The sequence below is a fragment of the Castor canadensis genome, chromosome 15 (assembly GCF_047511655.1).
Source record: "Castor canadensis chromosome 15, mCasCan1.hap1v2, whole genome shotgun sequence".
NCBI lineage: Eukaryota > Metazoa > Chordata > Mammalia > Rodentia > Castoridae > Castor > Castor canadensis.
In genome coordinates, this window is record NC_133400.1 from 94,223,175 (window position 1) to 94,244,177 (window position 21,003).

General features: G+C 41.8%; 1 protein-coding gene across 6 annotated transcripts in view; it reads left to right on the forward strand.

Annotated features, from left to right (window-relative positions):
* The window catches only part of Adarb2 (adenosine deaminase RNA specific B2 (inactive)), a 512,182-nt gene that overhangs the window by 426,720 nt on the left and 64,459 nt on the right, over positions 1 to 21,003 (forward strand). For all 6 annotated transcript variants that reach the window (XR_012442201.1, XM_074056752.1, XM_074056753.1 and 3 more), the window contains one exon: positions 12,430 to 12,544. Coding sequence is in view for 5 of the 6 variants with exons in the window: in XM_074056752.1 (XP_073912853.1) it covers positions 12,430 to 12,544 (115 nt within the window). In the remaining variant the exon portion in view is untranslated. The remainder of the gene's footprint in view (positions 1 to 12,429; positions 12,545 to 21,003) is intronic.

Consider the following 21,003-nt stretch of genomic DNA (forward strand, 5'->3'; position numbering starts at 1 on the left):
CACGGCTGTGATAAAGGGTTTTCATTTTTCCTGGCTTCATCCAAATTCATTTACTGCCCTCTAGGTCATTTGAGATTGAGTATAATTGAATAATCAAATAATTTGAATTATTTAGTTGGACAGTGGTTTTGTAATTGTCAGCAAATAGGATTCATACCAATACATATAGTCTGCCTTTCTCATGGTAAGAGGAAGGAATATTAAGATGGAAGTTTGGGAAGATTGTCTTCCATTTTCTCTGATTATCTCCAAGGCCCTGGTTTGCTGCCTGGCTGGGTGAATTTTCTAGCAGCCTTTCTCCTGCCTCCCCAGTTCTGGAAGCAGCACCCATTCGGGAAGAGCAGGAGCCTGTCATGTGATAGCTAGGACATGCTCTACTTCCAGAGCACTTGACCCTCATTCCCTCTACTGCCTGCCCTCCTAAGCCCCTTCTCCATCCCCCTGGATATGCCACCCCTGTGCTGTAAAACAAAATTCAAAGCAGAAAACAGCAGTGGAGAATGTGTCAATATTGGGTCCTAAAGTCAGTCTTGCCCCACCCGTATGCAAATCTAACCTTTTTGAGATTTCAGCATTATAAACCCAAAGACAGGATTTCACCAGGAAAATATTTACTAAAGGATTTCTTTCTTATAATCTATTGATTTTAATATCCCTACCACTTTGGCGGAATGTCAATTTTACCCCGAGGACTGTGTTTGCAAATTTGAACACATTGTATTTATTTATGCCATTCAAAATATTAGTGTTGGGAATGAATAAAGTTTGAGTCTTGCAATGCTCCCATTTAAAGTTTATTTTTCCAATATGAATACTGGTAATTTGCCATAGTCATTGGGGCCAAGAGGCAAAAATTTGAGCAATAAAAAGCAGAAGCAAATGTAGCATTTTGTTTCATTTTTCCATTAACTACAGTAACTAACGCACAACTTATTAAATATGGGGTGACTCCCACACCTAACCTTCAGATCTGAAGTACCTGATTATCGTTATCATTTAATGAGAAGCCAAATTCTCTCTCTTCTGACAGTTTCTGTTCCAAATGTCCAGCCTTTACCAATTTGGGCAATAGTAGCTTCAACAGTGGGTATCTCGGAGCTCTGTGCATCAGGCTTTGGAAGTGACTCTGGATTCTCTAGACTCCTCGTCCCCGCCATCAACCCAACTGCCAACATCTGCCCCGGTAGAAGCCAGCAGCGCCTCATCAGATTTCACAGGGAAGATACGCTGCCTTTCCCCCAGCAGTGTAAACGGTGCCCTGGGAGGCCATGGATGACTGTGGAAGACACATCAACCCTCCGTGCTACCAAGGGACGCTTTTGCAAGCATTTCCTAAATTGCTAAATCACTAACAATAATGAGTACAGCTGGATGTCTCTCTTTTTCATATTTAACAAAGAATTTATATTGCAAATGACTCTTCTGTTGATTATTCGGGCTTTTTGGAGCAGGTTTACAGTCTCCCTGAGGAGAGCTTTCTGTATTGCAAGGCAGCAGCTTGCCTGCCTCTGTCCAGCTTCTCAGCCCCTCCCCCAGCTCTCACTTGGTCACTGTTGAGGCAGGGTGACAGACAGTCACCCATGCCTCCTGTCTGGAGGGACCTCAGCCTGGGACCCTTAGTGTTCTTCCCCACTGGATCTGGACCAGACCATGGAAGAATCTGTAGGATTCTCCTCCCTCCCCTAGGCACTCAAGGACTGGAGTTAGAGTCTACAGATGGACAGCCTTTTAAATTTAAAAGGATGTATAGTATATGGTCAGATTTGTGTCCTGAGGCCTTAAAAACTCCACCTCAGAGGAGCAGCAGACAGTGGGTTGAGACTGATTGCCACACTCAGGATTCAGACAAGACAACTCCATTTCTGCCCCAACTACTTGTTTGCTTTGAAACTTTGGCCACATTGGACGCCAGTGGCTCATGCTTACAATCCAAGCTACTCAGGAGGCCAAAAAAGGGGGGATTATGGATCCAGATCAGCCTGTGCAAAACAATTTGGAAGACCCCATCTCAATGGAAAAAAATCTGGGAACGGTGGTACATGCCTGTCATTCCAGGTATAGTATGTAGCATAAAATAGGAGGATTGTAGTCCAGGCCAGCCAGGCAAAAAGTGAAACACTATCTCCAAAATAACCAGAGCAAAAAGGGAAACCCTATCTCAAAAATAACCAAAGTAAAAAAAGGCTGGAAGCATAGCTCAAGCAGTAGAGTGCCTGCCTACAAACACAAAACCCTGAGTTCTCTTCAGCACTTAAGAAAAAGCTTTGGCCAAGTTACTAACCATTTCTAAACTTTAATTTCTGCATGGATGCAATGGGGTTAGTAATCCCTGAGGACCCAGTTGTTGGTAATGCAGTGATAGATCAGCAGTCCCCCTCCAGAGTTCTCAGTAAGAATACAGACTGGAAATGGCGATGTGCTGCCACCACTGGTGATGGGAACAGTCACAAGCAGCAAGGTACAGTCCTACTAAAATGCACTGGTCTTCCTAGGCCAGTGACTGTCCTCACAATCCAGCTTGCTATGGATTTACCTGCTTTTATAACCCCTGCCAATTTAGGTTGCATGACTCCTTCAAAGCCCAAGAGATCCTCTCTCCTCCAGCGAGTTTACTTACCACCCACCTCCAGATGCTACCCAAAGGTAGTCTCCCTCCTGTAAATACCTGTGCAACTCCACCAGTAAGCCACGTGGAGGACAGGCACTATGGGCTGCCTACAATGTAGTTAATTTACATGATCACTAACAAAAATAGGAACAAAGGCAGCTCCTTAACCATGAAATGACTTGTAAGGATTAACGAAAAAGGCACTTAAAGCCTTCAGCAAGCATGTGTAAGTAGTAAACTTTCAGCGATGTTTGATATATAATTACCACTAACCAATACAGATACAATTAAAATCTTAACCACTTGTCCACAAGGGCTACAGCATATCACACATGTACGACACAAATAGGACGGAGGCAGAAAGATAACTATACAGCTGTGCCAAGAAAGGGTATAGCTTCTACATGCTATGAAGAAGGATGAGGAACACCCAGGGCTCTGACATTTGGAAACCTTTTAAAGAAGCTGGCATTCCAGCTTTGTAGAGACAGAGCTCAGGTGTGTCTACCTTTTGTGATTCGAGTTCAAAGTTCAAAGGGACAGACACATAATATAAGCATCATAGTTGCTACCACAGAACTTCAGATATAGACACTACAAAAGAACTCCTAAATGAAGGTATATAGGTTGCTCATAATATACAGTGAGATGTCTATGTCCTCAAGGTCAAGATTAATGTAAGCCATTAATACGATATAACCTGGCCCACATGCTCCAAAAGGATTCTTTAAATTAAGTAGTTTGGTGCTAAATTTGGATATATTTATACATTCTAGGAGATTAAATGAACTCCCTGCAGCCCTGTAAGTATACCTTGGAATTTGAATTTACAAAATTAATCAGACACAAACTTGTTTCAGAGCACTTGAGCTGCTTCTACCATAAACCAAGAGCCAGGTGGAGAAAAAAAATCAAGTTATTGCAAGGCCTGATTAGTTGCATTTGCTGTAACCAAAGTTGACTGTATATATTAAGTCCCATGTGATTAAAACATTAAAAATTCCTCGTGTTAAATTAAACAAGTATGTCTCTCCCTATATGAATTCTAAGTTTCTGTCTCACTTCTAACCCCCATGTAATCAAGAACAATGTCATTTACATACAGAAATTCACGCTGAAAAACTACATACAGCTGCAATCATATATGTGATTTAATTAAAAACCCATCACTTAAAATAGCTGCACTGCAGAGACAGCAGGCAAGAAGGGTTTTCTTTGGGAAAGGGAGGGATGCAGAGCAGAAAAGCTTGAAGGCTTAGCTTCTCTACACTTTTCCAAAGCCAATTTTTACTTCTCAGACTCCTGCAAGTCTGTAAGAAGACAACATGGACCTGAAGAACAAGTTTCTCTTCCTGCTGAGCATGAGTATTTATGAGTTCTCTTCCTTTAACTTGTAAATAACAGGAAAACTAAGGGTCATAGCTCAATGCATAAATATTTGATAAAATTATCCCTCACAAAAAACATGTTTAAAGTGACTTGGGGTTATTAGCAAGATGGCTGTGTTTGAACAAGCACAAGGTATTGTAGATCTATAAAGAACACTTACAAACCAAAGTGGGCTGGGTGCAGTGGCACACACCTGCAGTCCCAGTATTCAGGAGACTGAGACAGAATGATACTTGAGCCCAGGAGTTTGAGGCCAGCCTGAACAACACAGAGAGCCCCATGTCAAATAAAAAAAGGGAAGAAAGGAAGGGAGGAAGGAAGGGAGGGAAGGAGGGAGGGAGAGAGAGAGGGAGGAAGCAAGGAAGGGCCCTGAAAGGATGAAAAGAATCCATAACGAGCATGACCCCACCCAACCCATTCTGAGGTCATTTCTCAGAGACAGAGATGAATGACTTAAGAGTAGTAAGTTATTAGTGGAGGTGAATTGCTCCCACCTGCCAGGATCTTAACAAGGAAGGGAAGATCCAGATATGACAGCCCACAGGCAAGACTTGTTAAAGTAGTCATAGGAAATAACACTGGCTAAATATCAAAGATAAACCTTAACAAGCCAACTGAAAATCTCTCTTTGTTTTAATTAGGTCACCACCCAAAGTAAGAAAAGTTTTTAAATCTTTGAGATTTTTTCTTCTTATATTTATCTTTATAGAACATTGAGAATCATGTTTAATATAAATCTTATAGACCCCTCAAAATTTTTTAAAGATAGAGAGAAAAGGATTACAGAGGAGAGATTTTTTTTTTTTTAATGCCCTAGTGGAGCTGCCTGGGTTCAGAGATGAAGAGAGAGAAGACAGCCAACGCCTTAACACCAAGTCCTCTCCAGGACTCTGACCTGGAAAACAGACTCTGGGGTGACTATGGTCTCTGTGTACCTCTCAGGGCTGCTTCTGAGCTGCAGTTGAACATGGTGTGAGGCTCAGTTTGTCTTTCATCAAGGATAATTTTGCACCAAAAACAAGTCTCTAGAAGCACTCCAACTCTCCTCTTCCTACTGGTCCAATATCAACTATCACAAAGAAAATAAATACATGATGCTTCATCTGTTTCCTATGGCATATTTGAACCCACACTCAGTGACAAACAGCAATTAGATGTTCCATAAATGAAGGCTCAATACTGGTTTCTTTCATATTCAAAAGGTTTATGAGCAGCCAACAAAAAAGTGGAGAGGATCTGATCCTTGCTATCTGCAGGCCCCCACACACCTCTCATATGAATCTGTTCATTTGGTTGGAGAAGATAAGATTGCCATCTGGACCTCCATACGCGTCAGGTCAGCTGTGGATCAGCTCATCATGGATCCAGCACACTTATCAAGTCATTGGAAGAACTCATGTTATTATGAGTTATTGTGCGAAGTCATTGGCTCTTCATAATAAGTTACAAGACTGTGCACTATTTGCTTTTTGAAATTTTGATTATTGGGTTTTATTTGCCTTTTTATAGTGGATTCCTCCCCACCAATAAGGCTGTTTCTGTAACCAAATCAGTGACTTAATATGAACGAGATCATGCAGTTCACAGCAAGAGGATAAATCACAGCTTCTGGCTCTCGTAGCCCCACCCTGGGGATCTCTGCCTTTAGCTTGGTAAGAAGGGAATAGAGAGATGAGAGAATTAGAAACAGAGGGAGAGAAGGAAGGAAAAAGAGAAAGAATCAAAGACATAAACATGGAGTATATCTTCAGAGTTTTAGAGCCCACACCAAAAATCAGTAAACAACATTTCCTCCAACACTCAGAGGACAGCCCTGGTCCACCTCAATGACAGGGAGCAAGGAGATGTCACATGTCAAGTATGAAAGGAATATACCAATATTGACAAATACTCACCATCCCTGCAACCCCTGAAGTCCCCATGTTTTTGGATCTAATCCATGAGGTGAAAGAATGAGTAGTACAGTATATCCTGTAATCACCAGACTAAAGCATAACATGGTATCAGAAAGGATATTGATCAGGTCACACTGTGTTTTGTGTGTGTTATGGATGAATATTTGTGTCCCCCCAAAATTTGTGTGTCAGAGCTCCAACTCCTAGTGTGGCAATATTTAGAGTAAAGAAGTCAGTCATGAAGTTTAATTAGGTCACGAGGATGGGGTCCTGAACCAATAGCATTTGTGTCCTTGTAAGAAGAGACACCATGAGCTCACTCTCTCCCTGAACCTAGGAAGTAATATTGTCAGCACTGTGGCCCTGAAGGACAAAGAATCAAACCAAAGAGGATTATTCTCAAGCCTTAAGATCAAACAGAATTTTCCCTGCTAGGTTTTAGACTTGCTTGGGACCAATTACCTCTTTCTTCCTAGTTTTCTCTTTTGGAATGGGAATGTCCATTCTATGCCCGTCTTATCATTGTATTTAGGAAGCACATAACTTGTTTGCTTTCACAAGTTCACAGCTAGAGAGGAATTTTGCCTCAAAATGAATCATACCTGGAGTCTCACCCACACCTGATTTAAGTGCTATTCAATTGAGAATTTTGGACTTCAAACATTGATGCTAGTATAAATTAAGACTTTGGGGCCAGTTGGGATGAAAAAACTGCATTTTGCCATTTAAGAAGGACTTGATGAGGAGGTTGCAAAATAGTATGGACTGAATGTTTATGCTGCCCCCAAATTCATATGCTGAAGCCCTAATTGACAATATGACTGTATCTGTAGTCATGGTTAAATGAAGTTTCAGAGTGGGGCCCTGATTCCAAGGGTTAGTCTCCACCAGAGATCTAGCTTTTGCTCTCTCCACACACACAAGAAGAGGCCATGTGAATACACAGCAAAACGGCAGTGCAAACAAGCTCAGACACCTTGATCTGGACTTCCAGTCTTTAGAACTATAAGCCACACACTCCGTAGTATTCTGCTATGCCACCCAACCACACAAACACAATATGTTACAGTTGGAGAAAATGGTGAGAATAAGGAAGAAAAATTATCAATTTTTTCCTGAGATTTTTACTCTTTAGACAGCCATTGATACGTCCTTTTAATTCACCCCTGAAAATTTCATCTGTTCATACACTTGATCATCCATTCAAGATGTGCACCATCATTGACGACAGCCGTGACCACATACAGTGCTGTAACCGGACAGAATGGGTTCTGCTCTTAGTGAGTGCAAAGCTGATAAGCACAACCAGAAGATAATAGAATGGAGAAAGGTTTATTACCTGTAGCAGGTAGGGGGAGCCCTAGAGTTATTCCAAAAGCAGTGCCCTCCTCCAACAAAGGAAGCTGGGGATTTTATTCAGAAAGCCTGTACACAGTCATGTCAGAAAGCACATTGGGGCAGGCACATTCCTAAGCATGCCCGGTTTCAAGTACACATTAACGAGCATGCTCAGTTTAAGGTCATAGTTCAAGAAGGAAATATGTCAGACATATGCCTGGGCATGCTTAGCTCAAGGTCATGGAGCACATGCTCAAAAGGTTAAAATGGCAGACAGGAACATTTCTAGGCATGTTCAGCTTCTTTTACTCAAAAAGATGTTAGCTGAAACCAAAGCAAAGGACATTTCAAAGTACATTAATGTAGGAGTTTGCCCTAAGGGCACCTGCCCCACCTAGCTGCTAACAGTGTTATGACAAGACCAAGAAAGTCCAAAACTAACACAAGCCATGCTCCCCACAAATGTGCAAGATTAAGTTGAGGTTATGTCATTAAAAACAGGAAACTGCTAGGAAATCATGCAAGATAAAATATAAATAAATCCTAACATGGGTGTTATTGGCATTCTAAACACAGAGGACTGCAGAAATGAGAGAAGACCTCTGAATACTGAAACAAGAAGCATTTTCTGCCCAAGACAGGATTTAAGCGACCAGAGGGATACATAACAGATTAAGAAACGAGTTAGGGAGTTGGTGGCGTGCATGTGTTTTGGGAGGGTGAAGGACCTCATCCTGGATGGTCACAGTTATTGCTAACTGGACCTGGCCTCCCCCAGGACTGAGTGGGTAATGCCAGGAACAGTGATCTTACAGCTACCAGCTTTGTCTCGGGCCTCCCAGAGGCAGCTGAGTGGGAGAAACTCGCCACCAGCACTCTCACTATGTCGCTTTGCTCAGTTTGAGGCCATCTCTGCTAGCTCAAGTTCCCTGTCACTCTGAACAGCTCAGTCTACCTGAAGTCCCATTGGCCCTTGAGCTTTGCCAAGTGAAGTGAGTCAAGGAACTCTTCATCTGTGGAAATGCTAAAATCCAAACCAAATGTGATTTGTTCTGCTTCAGCATTTCCTTAAATGACTCCATTAGGGATGTCTGTGGCTCAGGCCTAATTAGCTCATAATGGGTGCAAAGCATCCTGGGATGCAGGCCTGGAGGGCATGCAGGGACCCTGGGGCCTCTGTGTGTGCAGTCTGGCCCTCTGCAGGATGACAGTGCACATTTGGTCATGTCCCATTACAAACAGTGCTGTTTAAATCCAGAAGGAGCTAAACCCATGACAGGTCTTGATGACAGAAAAAATCCTGCTTTTCTCTCAGTTATCTGGTCACCTGAGTTCAGCATGGAGGGAAGTCAAATTGTGGAGTTTAGATCCTCTGTCTGCCACATCTGCTCATGTAATTTTGGTTATATTGCTTTAATGAAAGGGATAACATTAATGCTTTCCATGTTAGGATTAAGCAGAACAATACATACACAGGGCCCAGTACCACGCCTGGCACATAGCAAGTCTCTGCTACTCTGTTTGGGTGTTTTCTGGTCCTAAGTGAAGGAGAGGGGTCTTTAGGTTTCCAAAATGAAGTTGGGTTTTTCATATTCCATGTAATTAATCCAAAGTTTGGAGATATCTTATTCTCAGGGCCTAAGAGATCTCCCTATGTGACAAATTCTTGTCACCCTTGGACATGGGAAACTTCATCTTAGAAAGAAGAAAGGACAATTAAAAAGTACCATTTAGAATAACTCTAAGGAACACATGATACCCAGGAATCACATATACAAACTTCAGAAAGGGATTTTGGAAGAACCACATGTGGTTCTGCCCTTGAAGCACTTAAGGTCTTAAGGAATGGTGATTAAGAAGCATGAGCAGTTAGAAACCGAGTCCAGAGATGGCAGGACAAAGGATAGGCCATGTGAAGCACCTCTGCTCACAGAATGTCATCACAACCTCTGGGGGAGGGGGAGAGGTAGTCACCTCCTGTGATCAAAGCTTCTGGCAGTAGAACAGAAAATAGATTTTCTCTCATTTACTGAAATACTGTGAAGCTGTCCAGAAGGAAGAGAGCCAAATTCATCCTCTTATCTGAGAAGTGGAAGTTTGCAAAAGAAAATATAGCAAATCCCACTCTTTCTTCAAGTCCATCTCAAAGATCAACCTCAGACAGAGCATTTCTGGATCCTCTGGCCAGGTGGGAACCTGCAGGGGACAGTGGAAACACATGTCCCAGGCTCAGTGTTATGGATATAACATCATCCAGTTCCCCAGACCTGTCCAAAACCTCAAGCTCCAATACTTTACAGAGCACAGAATCCCATGTGTCTCTGGGTTCCAGGTCAGGGTTGCCCCCATAAAATATTCTGAGCTCCTGGAATATTTGCCCCTCTGGAGAGGCCCAGCAACCATGTGAAGGAAAAGCTGGTGGCCCCATGCCTGTCATATGGTTGCTTGGATCATCTCTTCACTGACAGGCTGACTTTTCCAAAACTCAAAGTCATCACTGAGCCCTTCTGGGTCTCTCTGTCAGCTTCAGGCTCTCTGCACTCCTGGAAGAAGGAGCTCTACAGGTAAACCTACCCTTGGGTCCCCTCCTAGTTCCAGCTCAGAACTCAGTTCCAGGTTCTCAATGGGGAACAGGTTGTGTGGGATGACCTCTACTCTCTGGCATCCCAGTTTGAGGCAGGGATGTGATTTGTCATCAGACCTTGTCTTAAATGGAGATGGCATCACCCATCTTGGTGGTGATGAGATCTGTTATAGAGGTTTCTGTCTACTCTCTGTCCATGTGGACACTCACTCATGACCACAACGATGTGATTTGGGCACCCAAGGTAAAAGTCAGATCAATCCCTTCCTCATTGCTCAAATTAAGAGATGAACTCCTCCAGAACAAATAAAAACTAACCACATTCATACCCTGGTGGCCCCCAAAAGACACATCCAGTCCTGTGACTGATGTATTTGGGGGAAAATGTCTTAGCAGGTGTAATCAAGTTAAAGATTTTGACATTTGCTCATCCTAGATTTTCCATGAAGGTCCTGAGTCTAATGACAAATGTCCTGATGAGAGACAGGTGAGGAAAAGGCACAGATGGAGGAGAGAAGGTCACATGAAGAGAGAAGCAGAGATGCAACCATGCAGCCAAAACCCTAGGAATGCCTGGCGCCACCAGAGCAGAAAAGGCAGGAAGGGTCTTCCTCTACACCTCCGGAGGGAGCACAGCCCTGCTGACATCTTGGGCTTGGGCTTCAGACTCCAGACCTGTGAGAGAATGAATTCCTGATGTTTTAAGCCCCGAGTTGTGTTTACTTTCTCTGCAGCCCCAGGGCATAGCACAGAAGGTGTCTGGGGATGTAGGCTGCTCTCTCTGGACTTCAGTTTCCAGGACATAAAAAGATTGGTTCAACCAACCTCAGGGATTAGTCTTTAAAACCCTGTGGCTCTCTGGCAAACACCTAGAGGGGATTGCCTCATATTAAGCAGCTTGAGTGAGAGGAAGAGATGGACAGAGTCCCAAGTATATAACCATCCCTGAAAAGTCAGTGTTCACCCTACTCAATTTCACCCAGCATTGTACCCACTGAGGGGAAGCCAATTTGTGAAGCAGCAATACATTACAGGGTTTCCATAATTATTGTGGCACCTGCCACAATAGCTCCAACAGCCAGGGAAAAGCCCTTGAATCCTAGAATCTGAGCTTGAAAGAGGCAGCCCTGGGCCCTCGCTGCTGCCCACCATTTATCACTGAAGGATTAGGAGGAAAAAAGATGCTGGGTTATTTTTGTGGCAGTGTTTTGTTTCCTGGAGGCAGCCCTGTTTTCATATGACATGTTTTATTGCATACAAATGAAGTTTTTATAACTATCTCTCTCATATATTTATCAGAAACCTGTCCATATCTACATCAATGCCTGCACGATATCAAAATGCACCTGGTAGAGACATGAACATCTAGTTCGTTAAAAAAGAAAATGAACTGTTTGCTCACTTTATGGAGACGTTAATGGTTTAATGTGGTCACACAAAGACTTAGTCAATACCTTGGTGACTGGGGGAAATAATGATAATATGGTAATGATAAGAGTAACAGTTACAGGCATCATTGTGAGTCCTTAGTCAGTGTGGAGCACTGTGCTAAGCGTTTAAAAAGCATTAATTCATCCAATCCTCACAAAAACGCCGTCAGATGGAAATTAAGAGGATTACCTTGTAAATTAGGAAATTGGGGCTCAGAGGTTTTGAATGATTTGCCAGACCTCATAGGCTGCAGAACTGGGACTCTAACTAGGTTTCCCTGCTCCAAGGCCTGTGAAAGTCATACCACCCATGCTGCCTCCAGTAAAAAGTCATGACAATCCATATTTAGGAAGAGGCTCTATCTCAGCCACAGGACCTGGAGGACCTGGAGGACCTGGAGGACCTGGAGGACCTGGAGGAAGGGGGCAGGCACAGAGACACACTTTTTGGGTTGCACCAGCTTTGTTACTATATATGTACTGTTTCAACAGAGAAGTGGGTTGGCCTTTGGGCAGGTTAATAAGGGATTAAGTTACATTAAGTTAGGTTAGTGTGCCTGCATTTGTGTGTGTATGCATGTGTTTGCATGCACACGTGTGCATTGTGTATTGGAAGTACATGTGTGTTTGTGTGTACATGCAATGCTTGTGTGCAGGCTATGTGCACTGTGTGATGTGTGTGTTTGCTCGCATGTGTACATGTCTGCATTTGCAGGAAGGTAGAGAAGGGGCTGTGAGGAGCTATAGTGAGCAGTTCACCAGGGGGTGTATCCCGTGATGTGCCAGCCACCCTTAAAACTGGTCTGTGATGCTGAGAAGAAAGTGGTAGCTAATCTTCTTAGGATTCTTCTAATCAAGTCCTACCTGACAGACTACTCTGAGCCTGCCCCTGAAAGGGACAAGGACAGGGAGGAATTGCACATCTCCATGCAGGCACAGGTCTGGATTTCTGCCAAGAACAATGCTGGGAATTAATTCCTCACAATCAACTTCTTCCTAAGGCCATGGGGAAGATCAAGACAGACAGCAGGCACGTGCATGTGGTCATGGGGCATTCTGTTCTGTGATGGGCACTTCTGTACACTCACATGGGGACATGGCCGAGGAGAGGGAATGTGAGAGCCAGATGTCCACTCATTACTTCTGCTCAGCACCTCAAAAAGCCTTGGTGCTTGTGTTTTTCAGGAATTTGCTGACTCTGTGTTCCAGCTGGTCACACAGAAGTTCCGAGAGCTTACAGTTGGCCTGACATCAGTGCACGCCCGCCACAAAGCACTGGCAGGAATTGTCATGACCAAAGGTAACAGCCTCTTCCATTTCCTGTGGAAATTTTTATCTCCAAAGAAAAGAATTTAGTGTTTACCTGGTCTTGGGAACTAAAGGATACTCTCTAGCACGCAAAGATGTGTTGTAGTTTTATATATCTATAAAATGGAAGGATCAGTATACTGCAGAGGGATCAGTATACTACACGGAGATCAGAATGCTAAAAGAGAGCTCAGTGACCAATATTATCACCAGGAACAACCATATTGACAATGGTGGTATAATTAGCTTGCCAAATCAAGTTTCTCTCGATTTCCATGAACAATCTGAAAAGACCTGTCTGGTCTACTTCCATTTGGTTTTTGCCCACACCTTGTTTTCAAGAAGAATCAGTGCTGGTATTGTTAAAGCTGAAATCTAAGGCCAGATCAGGCCACCAAATAAGTCACTTGAGACTGATAGGTAAGGAGATTCCCTCCTCCCTTGTCACCGCTAATGAATTTAAGACTAGGGGCTGATGCCATTGTTTGTACAGAACATATGTGTCCCCACATATGTTTGGACCCAGGGAAGGAAGATGGAGCCAACTTGGATGAGGGAAGCCAGGGGTGGAGATGACCTTCCAAGGTTGCTGGTTGTCAGAGTATCTGATTCCCATGACCAAACAGCATCCATGAGCCTGTCTCTGTGCAGACTTCACACATGCACTATCACTGGTGGGAAGCTATGAGAAGTGGGGGAGGTGGAAAACTAAGAGGACTTGAAAGAACACAGGTACCCAGGGGAACAAAGAGGACCCAGAGGGACAAAAGGGAATGCAAAGGAAACACTAGGGAGTAGGGAACCCAGAGAAGACACAGGGGGCCTCAGAGAGTACAAAAAGGAACACACAAGGGACACAGAGATCACAGAGTTTATATGAGCACATAGAACACAGGGGACCCAAAAGGATAAAGGGAACACAGAAGGGACACAGAGGAACTACAGTGAGAAGCAAAGTATGTAGAGAAATATGAGACACACGGGACACAGAGGAATAGTAGGGGAACACAAAGAGATGCAGGGGACATGGGGAAACACAGAGGACTACACAGAGACAAGGAGGCACATTTCAGAGACTCTGCCATCTGAGAGTTCAGCATCTTTCTTGCTGGAGTATAAACTACCTGGTGGAAATCCCTCCTTCCTGCCAAGATTCTTCAACCCAGACATTGAATTCCATCCTAGAAAACAAAAACAGCCTAATCAGGAAGGAAATAGTCAAACCCAGTGGAATGTCACCTCTTCAATAAGCCAGGTTGGGAGAAAATGAAGATTCATTTTGAGGATCAAATTCATGAAAACGTCTCATTTCTAACCTGTATTAACTAACAAGCTGGTTATTTGAATTCAACTATTGGGGGGGCAGTACTGGAGTATGAACTCAGAGCCTCATACTTGCTACACATGTGCTCTACCACCTGAGCCATGCCCCCACTCCTTTTTTTGCTTTAGTTATTTTTCAGATAGGGTCACTTGTTTTTATCAAAGGCCAGCCTCAGGCCGCAATCCTGCTACCTACAGCCTCCCTTATAGCTAGGACCATAGCTGCACACCACTACATACAGCTTATTGATTAAGATGGGGTCTCACTAACTTTTTATCTAGGCTGACCTTGAACTGAGATCCTCCAGATCTCTCCCTCCTGAGTAGCTATGATTGCAGGCATAAGCCACAAAACCTGACCTTGTATTCAACTGTTTTTATTTCCAGTTTTGCATGAGTATGTAATGATCGATTAGAGAATGATTTTCATAAAGTAAAAAACAATTTGGGGGTAATTAAAGTTTCATAACCACACATGGCTCTGCATGTGTAAGCAAAGTCTGGGGCTAACAAGGACCATCTACCTGAATGCCAAAAATATTTACACTAAAAAACAAAAGATCAGATGATTGGCATATGTGTCTGCTGTTCTAGACCCCAGGGGACCTCTCCAATACTCAAGATCAGTGGAACAGGAACAAAATTCCCAGGACTGTCTTAGACATGCCACAAGGGCATGTGATTTTAGCCTTATTCCGATTTGGACACCTTAGTAAAATGGAAATAGCAATGCCTGCTCACAATGTCATTTGTTGAGTAAGATAAAGTGCATCAAATCCTTTGAAAGGTGAAAATTGCTTTATACACACAGCATCCTGTACTGAGCTAAAGCAATTCAGTTTTGTCAATGGTGTCATTGTATGTGGTGGCATGCCCCCTTGCCTTGGCCACTAACAGTTGCCCTCCTTTTACATTTGAGGACATTCACCTCTGTAGAAGAGGAAATACTCTTAACTGAGGGCTTAGTTCACCTCAACCAAGATCATTACTGCTGCCTGTGACCTTCTTCTATCCAGCCAGCAACCGTTAGTTGGATTCTTCTATCCACTGGGCACCATTCTGCATGCCAAGGGATGAAAGAAAGACATAATTCCCCACACTGGGTATAATAATCACTGAGGGAGCAGTAAGGGTCGTTCAGGCCAAGAGCGTGATTCTAGCCCTAGAGTGCTTAGGTTTGAATCCCAGCTCCCCATGCAACTAGTTCTGTGACCCTAAACCAGTCACTTAGCCTCTCTAGGAGTCAGTTTTCTCACCTTTAAAATGGGGATAATTTGAGGAATAACTGTCTAATAGGATTATTTTGAAGGTTAAATGTGTTTATGTAGATAAAGCACTTAGAAGTAGACCTAACCCATAATAAGAAGTATACATTAGTTACTAGTAGCAATGGTACTTTTGTATTCACAAATTATTTGAGTGCCAACCATTCTAGGTTCTAGAGAACAAACAAGAAGTAAAATATACCAAGTGCCTACCCTTGTGAATCATATATAGTTGGAAAAAGGCATTAAGAACAATTTAAATCCAGTACAAAAAGAATTCTAAAAGAGTTTTGTATACAAAGCTGTAGGACCAGTCAAGCAAAACTTTGGTAAATTAAAAAAATATATAGTGCCACGTCAATTTCTGCCACAGATTCCAGGATAATTCAGTGTGAATTAGCATCTTGATCTGCAAGGAAGAGGGGAAGAGAATGAGTGAAGAAGGAGAGGAAGCAACCACTGCTACTTTTTATTGTGAAATATCCTTCTGACCCCAACAGCATAAGTCACTATGACTTGGCAAGTCGTTTTTCAACATATCCTAGCTCTAAAGCTGTGATTGTCCAATGTCTGTCTACTTTTCTGGAAAACTCAACACTGGCAGGTTTTGGAAGATACTCTCAGAGTTCACATGGAAAACAGTAATATTTTACAAAGGCTTGTGGGAAAATGCTACTCTAAGTTGCCAGTGTATACACTATTTTATATGCAGGCAAGTTGTTCATTTATACAAACTTAGTTTATTATGTGAGAGTGAGACTTCACAATCAGTCATCTATAAACACTGGAGAATAAACTGCTGAAATTTGCTTTACTGTTATAAAGGGACTATTTACTAGAAATGCTAATTTATCTAGGCACCAGTGGCTCACACCTGGAATCCTAGCTACTCAGGAGGATCGCGGTTCGAAGCCAGCTGGGCAAATAGTTCAGGAGACCCCATCTCAAAAAACTCTTAACAGAAATAGGGCTGGTGGAGTGGCTCAAAGTGAAGGCCCTGAATTCAAGCCCCAGTACCACAGGGAAAAGAAATGAAATATTGATTTAGAAAAGCTTAGGAAGAAATGTGTACAATAAAGACTAGGAATATTTGTAAATATTCATTTGCTTAAAGTTAATGTGCCTTGTAACTTCATTCTACTTCAGATATTCAAGCAAATGCCTAAAGAACGCTAAGACTCAATGTGTTGCTCTAGTTGCTCCATGTATTATAATGCAATAAAAAAAACTTATTCTGAAATAAAACATAATTCAATTTGTACCTTCCATTTGTAGGTAAGATGCCAACTCATTTGTATCAATTAGCTCATGGAAAGTTCTTTCCATTAATGAGGTAGAGACCATTTTTAGCTATTATGAGAAAGACTATTCCATATATATACATATATATACACACATATATATACATATATATATAAACAGAATGATTTTTAAATTTTTTCTAATTAATGAAGTCATGTGGTAATCATTCAGATAGGAAAGAACTTATGAAAACCAATATTTTCTAGTTCCCTTGCTCACTTTTCCTCACTCTCTGAGGCAGCTATTTCTACCCAATTATTAATTTTGTTTATGGTACTAAATACTCTATTGATTCTACATTTGGACATCTGCTAACTCACACTATTACAGTCTGATGCCTCTTCATTTTCCATTTTTGTATTTGTAATTTTTGTAATTTATTTAATCTACATAACCTTTGTTTCATGGTCTATCAAAGTTAGATGCCACAGCTTCACTTCCTTTTATGTAAATGGAGGATGAAAACCCACCCTTTTCCGTACTAGCTCAATTTTCTCAATTATATTTTTAATACCATGATATTTATATTCTATTCTATACCCATAATTAAGTCTTCTATGTTTTGAGCAATTCTAAGAGTTGAAAACCACCAAACAGATCAGGATGCTGTAAACAGAATCATCAATTGCATTGAATTCCCCAGCAGCAGAGCTCTCCCCTTAGAGAGAACATCCATCGTATCCAGGCCACATAGATTCTCCTCACTTCCATCACTAGCTCAGAACCAACCATATCACACTTAAGTTTGATTCATGTTTACAGCTAGACTTTCTTTTCATTAACATGCATTAATGTACAAGGGTGTTTCGTTGTGATTCCAGCTAGATTTTCCATATTAGGAAAGTCCAGCTAAATTCTTTTTTCTTGCTGAAAACTAAATGAGGAAAGAGGATCCTTTAACACATTTGCTAAGTCATACAGCCTCCAAGTCACAAGTGTCCTCAGAATCACCCACTTCTTTCCCTAACAACCCCAGCAGGACCTTTGCCCCAGGACCATTGCTTCTAGCCTAGACCCACTGTCTAGGATCAATGCCTTCCTTCTGCTGTGACAGAGTGCATCCTCAAAAACATCCTTTTAAAATGTGTGGGGGAGGGCCCACCTCTGTAATCCCAGCTACTCGGGAGTCAGAGACAGGAGGATCACAGCAAAACACAAGACTGTCTGAAAACAGAAATAACTAAAGCAAAAAGGGCTGGAGCATGCTTGAATGGTAGAATAATAAACAAAGTCCTGAGCTTAAACCCCAAGTGCTGCCAGAAACATGCACTTGGGAGATGAATTTGACAATAATACCTTGTGTGACTCTCATCCGACCTTCATAGCTGTGTGAGGTGAGGTACACTGAAAGTTAATGAAGTAGTGCAGTTTCCACAAGAAAGTCATTCTTGAAGGAGCTGTCCATAATGGCAATTTTCACTTATAAGAAAATGTGTCATTCTAATAGCATGTTGACATACATTAATTGGTTCAACTGACATAACCCTAGGAGAGACACTAGAAAACTTTTTTCCTAGTTGTTTCATAGATTTAGAACATTTTACGTAAAAAAAAGTCGTGCATCTTCACCCCCAGATCTTGATGCTTCAAAAACAACCTGGGTCCTGAAGAATGAGAATTCAACAATTCCACATTTTCGCTCTGACCTTCTCCTTACCCTCATGACTTTAGGAAGTTCACTTAGTAAGGATGTCAGGGTTTGTTTTTAAACCTTCCATTTCCTAGCCTGTCCTGCAAAACATTCAGAAATGATGTTTTTTACTCCCCACTTAAGCTAACATACAGCTTTAGTCACTCCCCAAATTTCGTGGACTTACACGAAAGAAGAAGATGCACAAACAGCCTGGTAAAGTTGAAATTCACGAAAACCATTGAGAATGTGAAACACTCTGAGCAAAGTGTCCAGGCCTGGCTTATTGGGAAAAATATAAAGTGCCAATTAATTCAACAATGGAACACACTCTGAACCTAAAGTGAAAACATGAAGTCTGCCTGCATGGTCCACACTACACTTCCAGCTTGAATAAAGAATCATGTTAGTGTGTTGAACCAGATAAAGCTGATATTTAAATGCTATTTGCCCATTGCCCTTGATTAATCATGACAGTTTAATACATACAGTGGAAACTTCTCATTTCATTATACCATGAGTAGTTGCAGACATTCACCTTCACAGAGCCCAGCAGAATCAAGATGTAAGTAGTTTATTTCCCCAAATATCTCAAAACCTCTTTCTTTCCATTTTCTTCCCTAAATGACGAGAAATCACTTTGATCTTAAAATTAAGCAGAGTCTTTTTATTTATTTTCAGTCAGGCATGAGGAAGATAAGCTGAAACAAAAGAACTGGACAAAAAAAAATACAGCAGAAGTGTCATGCCATGACAAAAGATGGTAAATTGTCCTCTGGATTTTAAGGACTTGATCTTAATGATTGCTAAGTGAAGACAAAGAAATGTGAAGCTGATGATATGTCACCATGATCTGTTCAGACAGGTGCATTAAGATTCACAGAAGCCAGCTTCATGGAGCAATAGAGTACCGATGCACAACTGTTTTTAAATCTTTGGTTGGAACCACTAAGTTTAGACTACAAACTGCAGGAAAGATTTTACCATCCTTATGACTGAACCCTGGATGGCTTGAATGCTGACCCATTCACACTAAAACACCTCCTTAAAATACAAGAAAAGAAAATCAGTCCCTGACACCCTACTCTCGTAGAGACAATTTCATCTAGAATAATTTAAAAGGTGTCTATTTAAAAAAAAAACCTTCAAAGGTAAATTAGCTAAAGAGAGGAACACTAACCCTGACCATGAGCTAAATCCTCACAAAATGCCTTCATTTATTCCTTCTCAGTAAGGAAGTGTTTAGAGGAAAACACATTTTTTAAAATGGAGAAAGAAAATACTTCTGCTGCCCTCTTTTGAGATCAGGTTCTCCCACTGAAGCTGTTCAAACACTTCTGCATTTTTCTGATCATTAACTCATAACTAAGCATTCAATTTTAGCTGCAATCTAATTGCCTAAAAGCCTTCCCTAGGTAAGAAAATCTAACACTGTAGCTAAAAGCAACAAAACTAACCTCATGTTTTTTCTAGTCTCTTAAACTGTGATCCCTATTTTAAATGGAAACATAACACTAAGTTTGTTGGTGAAAGAGAAAAAAGCAAAAGAAATGATACTAACATCCATTGACAGATATTTGGGATGCTTAAACCATGTTATCTTGTTCAACAAGCTAAAATATTCACCCTAACTATATACAATCAGTTCCAATGTCTGGTAAATCATGTTTATGGAGGGAGGGAAAGAGGGAAGGAAGGAAGGAAGAGAAGGAGAGAGGGAGGGAGGAGGGAAGGAAAGGAAGAAAAGGGAAGGAAGGAGCAAGTTTCAGAAAATTACTAAGCATTACCTATTAGCAGGAGGAGTAATTATCATTGTCTGGGCCCCCTACTGTGTGGCTGGAGGTACCGTAAAATATTCTAAAGAGTTTGGGCTAATTAATGAATAAATGTGAAACTGGGTAAAACTATAGCCCTTTGAAGTATCTGTGGACTTTCAAATACTTGCACTTGAGGTCATGGTTGTTCATACTCCTTTCTTACCTAGTTGACTCTATATTTAAAATTTTTTCCATCCACATTAGGTGATGATATTGAAAGGGGTGCTCTGTAATAAATATTGGAGGAGGAAATGGGGCGGGTCTAGTCACCTCTGTATTGGAATTTGAGGTAATTCGCACTAAGGAAATCCAGGGTCTCATGGTTTAACTCAGTATGCTAGTCAGCTTTCTATCATTCCAATAAATACCTGAGATAATCAAATTACAAAGAGAAAAAGACTGTTTTGGCACACAATTTAGGATATTCTGGTCCATAATCCATTTTCCCTGTTGCTTTTAGATTTGAAGCAAAGCAGCACATCACAGCAGGGTCATGTGGCAGAAGAATCACTCCCCTCATAGTCAGGGAGCAAATAGAGGAAGAAACTAGAGAAACTAGAGTCCCTCAGTCTCAATCCCCTTCAAGGATACACCCCCAATGACCTAAAGGCCTCCCACCAGGCCCCACCTCTAAATGTTTCCACCACCTCCAAGTAGTGCCAAACCAAGGATCAAGCCTTTAACACATGGGCCTTTGGGGGATGTTACAGATCCAAACTGCAGCACGCAGCAAAACTGAGGCCTGTTTGCTTCTTCACCAATGCCTTACCACCAAAATTACGACAGAGTCTTAGCTTTGGTGTCAACTGATCGTGGTCAGCTATAAGAATGTGTCAGTACAAAGTCAGTACAGGAAGAGAGGGGAGGAGAGAAGTCACAATGGTAGGCTATGGGGGTGGCCTCCGGTGGTAGGTCAATGTATACCTGCATCATTGGGCTATTAACCAAGGACAAGTGTTTTAACTAACCAGCCAAATTTAAGCAAAAGTAGCTCACACAGCTCTGTCAAGAAAAAGATAGAGGTCTTAGGAGGTTGACAGAGGGACACAGGTCAGAAGGAACAGAACTCATAGGCCCTAAAAGAGAATTTCCCTTTGAACTATTTCAAATATGA